The following is a 5,971-nucleotide window of genomic DNA, read 5'->3' as shown; positions in this document are numbered from 1 at the left end:
TCTTGCCTCCTTTGTCAAATATTAATTGAGCATAATGGCTTGGGTTGATTTCTGGGTTCTCTCTTCTGTTCCATTGGTCTATAAGTCTGTTCTTGTGCTAGTACCAGGCAGCTTTGAGAACAGTGGCTTTGTAATATAGCTTGATATCTGGTATCGTGATCCCTCCAACTTTGTTCTTCTAGAAGGAGATTACTTTTAAATTAGAACTTTAAAGTCTCTTGTTTCAGAGGCAGAAGGAGCAGCGTAGAGGATAAGTCTTTGTGTAGGTAAGGTTAAATGGTTTAGTTTAGTATAATAAGTGTTTAAGACCCAGATAAAGAATGGGAATAGACAGTTGACTAAAACTTCAATATTAACTTTCTTTAGTGGTGTCTAATGAAAAGAACAGGATTGAAAGGGTCATCAAAAATATTTCAGTAGTCCCCTTTATCCATGGGGTTATAAACCGAGATCTCCAGTGGATACCTGAAACCACCAATAGTATCGAACCCCATACATACTATGTTTTTTTCTATACACATATACTTATGGTAAAGTTTAATTTATAAATAGGCACAGTAAGAGATTAACAGCAACAATAATAAAATAGAATGATTATAGCAATATATTATCATTAAAGTTATGTGAATGTGGTCTCTCTCTCAAAATATCTTATTGTAATGTACTCACCTGTCAACTCAAGGAAGCACTCTAAAGCTTCTCTTTGGTATGTCCAAATGCATCACTACTCTTGCGCTTTGGAGCCATTATTAAGTAAAATAAGGGTTACATGAACACAAACATTGCAATACTGTGACAGTCAATCTGATGACTGAGATGGCTACTATGTGACTAATGGGTGGGCTGCATATACAGCCTAAATATGCTAGACAAAGGGATGTTTCATATCTCAGGCAGGACAGAGCACGAAATCACAAGAATTTATCAGAAAGGCACATAATTTAAAACTTATGAATTGTTTATTTCTGGAATTTCCCAGTTAATATTTTTGAACTGTGACTGACTGCTGGTAACTAAAACCATGTTAAATGTAACCCCTGATAAGGGGTTTATACTGGACTATTTTCCAGATGTCATCAACTCTTGAAGATATACCCAGGCTTAGTGATAAATGAAAACGAGAGGGTTTATATGTAAATTCACAATAAGATATATAAGTAAATGTTTGCATTTATCCTACATGAGGGAAAATAGCTCAAGAGAGGCCAAACTCTAATGAAAATATTAGTTGATGAGTATAATAAAGTAGAAATAGAAATCGGTGAATTTAAGGTGTTTCTCAATTAAACTAGCTTGGGGTACATTTTCCCCTTAAAGGACAGCTCCCACAAAGATAAGTGAAAGCGGGCATCCAATCCTCAGTTCTAGACAGATCTGCACGGCCAAACTGGGTTAATGCCACTTTCCTTCCTGAAAATAGACTAAGGTTTGTGGGACTGCTTCCAAGCAGTTTTCAAAATTCTTCAGCTTTCTATCTTCTTCTTATTGCTTAGAACAGTTTATCAAATTCTTTATTAATTTCATTCTTCAAGTTACCTGTAACTTAAACCTTCATTGATAAATCTACTCTCTCACTCATTCACCCATAATCACACAATATAATCTCAATGCCGAACAGAAATGAAACTGGGATTATTTTCCATTTAAATAATCTGTGCTTTTCTTGCCTTTGGTTTTGGTGCTAATTCGAATTTACTGTATTTCTGTCTATAACAAAAATAAGAGTAAGACAACTAAAAATTCCCATGAAAACTAAAGAGTAAGAAAATGAGAGGAAGAGTACCCCACAGTGAAATCCAATGAGCAGACCATTTGTAGCAGTATTTTCTTGAAAAATACCAATCCAAACTATCTTCATATTATTTTTTAAACATTAAGTACAAAAGAAATGCCAATTTAAGACATTAAAATAAAATTATTTGAAGTTTTTAATCTTTACTATTAGTCAAAGCCTATTTAAATAGCACAGGGAAACTGAAATTAATCCTGGGTACATATTTCTTCTCTATTTTTTACATACATACATATATTTTACACATGTGTACAATATTTGCTAAACATATATGGTTTAATGTTATAAAAGCTGCTTAAACTGCTTAAAATGATACATACCAGGCTTTTCCCACTCTATTTCAAAGCAATGAACTCCATTTCTGATCCGGTTTTTAACAATTCTGAAAAACAAATTCATCTAATGAAGTTCAATTGAATGAGTAACTTGTAAGTTTTCAATTTATAGATTGAATAATTCAATATCCATTGATTCTTATTTTATTTTTATAATATTAAAAATATTGTGAGGAATAACCACATTGTTATTCAACTAACTTTACAAAAGATTTTATTGTTAGGGGTATAGGGCTTATAATTATTAGAGTGTATGAGTAGATTGTTCCTCTCATTATTATTCAGTGTACCACTTTTCCATAATAATTTTTGTTTTAAAGTCTATTCTGTTTCTGTTAATTTTTCTACATCACTTTGGTAAATATTTGCCTGGAAAATCTTTTAAGTCTCTTTATTTTCTAACTTAATGTATATTCTGTACATGCCCTATAAGAATATTGCTGAATTTTGTATACTCATCCAATAAAATGTCTTTTAATAAATGAGATTAATTTACTTACATTTATTGTGATTACTAACATAGTGGCACTCATTCTTATTTCTTATTTTGTGTTTTCTGTTACCAAGCTTTTTCTTCACTACTTCCCCCTTCCTCCTTCTTATATTTTTTTGGCTTGGCAATTTTGTGTGTGCTTTTTTTTAAATTCTTACCTGAGGATATGTGTATTGATTTTAGAAAGAGAAGGGAGAAGGAGAGAGGGAGAAACATCGATGTGAGAAATACCAATTGGTTACCTCCTGTATGTGCCCTGCCCAGAATCGAACCATAACCTTTTGGTGTAGGGGACAGTGCTCCAACCAAGTGAACCACCAGTCCAGGGCTTGGTTTGATAGTATTATTTTACGAATTGGTTTGGAAGATACTGGATTTCTAATGTTTTAGTGGTTACCCTTATATGTCTACACATACACTTCGGAAGTTTATGATCATATTTTAACCATCAAGCATTATGCAGATATTTATATACATATTTTTTCCAGTCAGTTTATTAATTTGGCTATGTTTTATCAATTTTGTGCTGACCACTATTTCTTGTTATCTACATTTTCCCTCTGGGTTCAGTTTTCTTCTTGCTGAATGAAGTACATCCTTTAATAGTGCTTTTAATGAGGACCTGTGAATGGTAAACTCTTAGTCTTCATATGTCTGAAAAGGCCTTACCAGCCAGTGAATAATATTTTAATAATGTTTAGGCTGCCAATTATTTTTACTCAAAGTTTTAAAATATTATCCTGTCATCTCTTGACATCTATTACTATTACGAAAGATGTGTGCTATCTCATTGTCTTTTCTTTGTTGTTTATCTTTTTTCTTTGATACTTTCCTGCAAACGTTTTATTTTGAAAGTTTCAAACCTTTAGAAAGCTTGCAAGAATAGTGCAAAGATCACTGACATACCCTTCACTGAGGTCCCTCTATTCACTTTACACTTTTGTTCCTTTTTGGTCACTGAAATAGTTATCTGGTTAAGCCTGGCTATATCTTATTATACTATTGATTTCTTTTAATCTATTATAACTATGTATTTGAAGCAGGAAAGTATGTCAGAGTGTGAAGTTTTTATGTTATCTTGGCTGTAAGCCCTGACTAAGCTTTTTTTTTTTAGCAAGTCAAATATCTTTACTTCTACAGAGAAGGGTGGACACACATGGTCTGGAAGCTCGCCCACCCCTGATTAAGCTTTTATTTATTCCAGGAGACCTTTCCTCTATCTTTATAAAGATACTAGAGGCCCGGTGCACGAAATTTGTGCACGGTGCAGGGGGTGTGTCCCCTCAGCCCAGCCTGCACCCTCTCCATTCCGGGACCCCTCGGGGGATATCCGACTGCCAGTTTAGGCCCAATCCCAGGGATCGGGCCTAAACCGGCAGTCAGACATCCCTCTCACAATCCGGGACCGCTGGCTCCTACCTGCTCACCTGCCTGCCTGCCTGATCAACCCTAACTGCCCCCACCGCCAGCCTAATCACTCCTAACTGCCTCTGCCTGCCAGCCTGGTCACCCCCAATTGCCCCCCCTGCTAGCCTGGTCACCCCCAACTACTCCCCCGCTGGTTGCCCCACGTAGCCTGCTGTTCAGTTGTTTGGTCATCCCTCACTAACCCCCCTGCTGGCCTTGTCGTCCCACGCAGCCTACCAGCTTGCTGTTTGGTTGTTACTGTTACTGTGACAGCGTCTTGGACAATTTGCATATTCCTCTATTATTAGTATAGATTAAGAAGAAAATTTTAGATCATAAGACATTCAAATGCAAACACACACAATTCATACCGAATTGGCTGTAGTTGATTAGAGTGTCTTCTACCAAGTTTTCTTTCTATCATGTCATAGTGGGTCAAAAGTACCAACAATTTCTCACATGCATAGTGATTGGGCCAATCCATTTTTTCAAGAGTAAATCTCTGTAAATATAACAAAAATAAAATAAGGTTTTCTTATCTCTTGGAGACAAAGCACTCTGATGATATTATTTTTTCCTTCAGAATGAACATTAAAGTAGTATCACTGACAGAACAATGAGCCTCCTAAAGAGTCAATAGTACATAGTAATTAAGTGTGAGGGTTCTCCATTTGTATGTCAGCATGATATTTCCTAGATGTTGGGTAAGTTACGTAACTTCTCTCAGCCTCAGGTAAAATATAACCCAGCTCACAGATTATGAAGATTAAGTCACATTATATGTAATGTGTTTTTTAAAAAAGCAAATTTTAAATGTTCAATAATTGTTTGTTACCATTATTATTTTTGTTGTTGATAGGAATAAGCAAGTAGTAGTTATAATTTACTGAGCCACTGTTTCCCTAGCCACTCTATTAGGAGTTAATATAAATAATCTCATTTAATCCTCATAGTGACTTCGTAAGGTAATATTATTTCTATTTTGATGATAACACATATCCAGTGTCACAGAGTGAGTGATAGACTATCCAAATTTAAATTTATGTAACTGATTACAAATCACAATGTCTGTGCAAATTAATATACCAGTACTTGATCCTGACATTCTTTGGTTATCAGCCTCTCTCTCCCAATATACCGCTGAATACAATATATCTGTACATGGTATTTAAGGTGTTTTCTAACAAACAGCATAATTATAATTTGCCTTATGGTCTGCAAAGTACAGTTACTATGTAGCAAAGAAATGAAGACTAGAAATAAATGCTGAAAAAAGCATGGGTGCCAATAGCAGACCATTCAAAGTGATTATCCCTTCTATCTTCCTACTATTCAACTTCATACTGTAAAGAATTTATTTTCAGATACCTGAAACAATAATAAATCAGGTCTTTGGTACCTGATTGCCTTTACCAATTTATCCTTGTTCAAAAGGAATTCTTGAATAATCTAACAAGAGAAAAGAAAATAGGAATTGAGACTTAAAACTTTAAAAAAAAACAACTTCTGAAATAAACACACTTGATTTATTAGTTATTACCTCATGGAATGGGAATCCTTCACAACTGCAAGCTTTTCTGAAAATAGATTATATACATGTTGTTAATACAATCAGACTAAAACCATATCTCATCTAATCTCTCATTTAATGAAAAATGTCTGTATAGTATCTCAGTCATCAAGTTTCACTTTGAATAAATATTATATTAGCATCTCCTGAAATGGCCTATATTTTTAGTAAATTCAAGAAAAGGATTTTGTGAAATATTATTAATTTAGACATGGGGGAAGGCTATATGGAAATAATTCAACCACAGTTATATAAAACTAGAGGCCCGGGGCACAAAAATTTGTGCACTGGGGGGGGGGGGGGGCCCCTCAGCCCGTCCTGTGCCCTCTCGCAGTCTGGGACCCCTCAGGAGATAATGACCTGCTGGCTTAGGC

The 5,971-nt window shown here is 35.0% G+C and overlaps 1 protein-coding gene across 9 annotated transcripts in view; it reads right to left on the bottom strand.

The window, feature by feature from the left end:
• The window catches only part of GEN1 (GEN1 Holliday junction 5' flap endonuclease), a 58,537-nt gene that overhangs the window by 36,268 nt on the left and 16,298 nt on the right, over positions 1 to 5,971 (bottom strand). For all 9 annotated transcript variants that reach the window (XR_001360163.1, XR_001360162.1, XR_001360164.1 and 6 more), the window contains exons 8-11: positions 5,568 to 5,604; positions 5,396 to 5,476; positions 4,399 to 4,529; positions 2,113 to 2,174 (exon numbers count right to left, since the gene is read on the bottom strand). Coding sequence is in view for 5 of the 9 variants with exons in the window: in XM_014531597.1 (XP_014387083.1) it covers positions 2,113 to 2,174; positions 4,399 to 4,529; positions 5,396 to 5,476; positions 5,568 to 5,604 (311 nt within the window). In the remaining 4 variants the exon portion in view is untranslated. The remainder of the gene's footprint in view (positions 1 to 2,112; positions 2,175 to 4,398; positions 4,530 to 5,395; positions 5,477 to 5,567; positions 5,605 to 5,971) is intronic.

The sequence above is a fragment of the Myotis brandtii genome, unplaced genomic scaffold, assembly GCF_000412655.1.
Source record: "Myotis brandtii unplaced genomic scaffold, ASM41265v1 scaffold813, whole genome shotgun sequence".
NCBI classification, from domain to species: Eukaryota; Metazoa; Chordata; class Mammalia; order Chiroptera; family Vespertilionidae; genus Myotis; species Myotis brandtii.
Note: the sequence above shows the minus strand (reverse complement) of the source record. Positions and strands in the feature narration are given on the sequence as shown.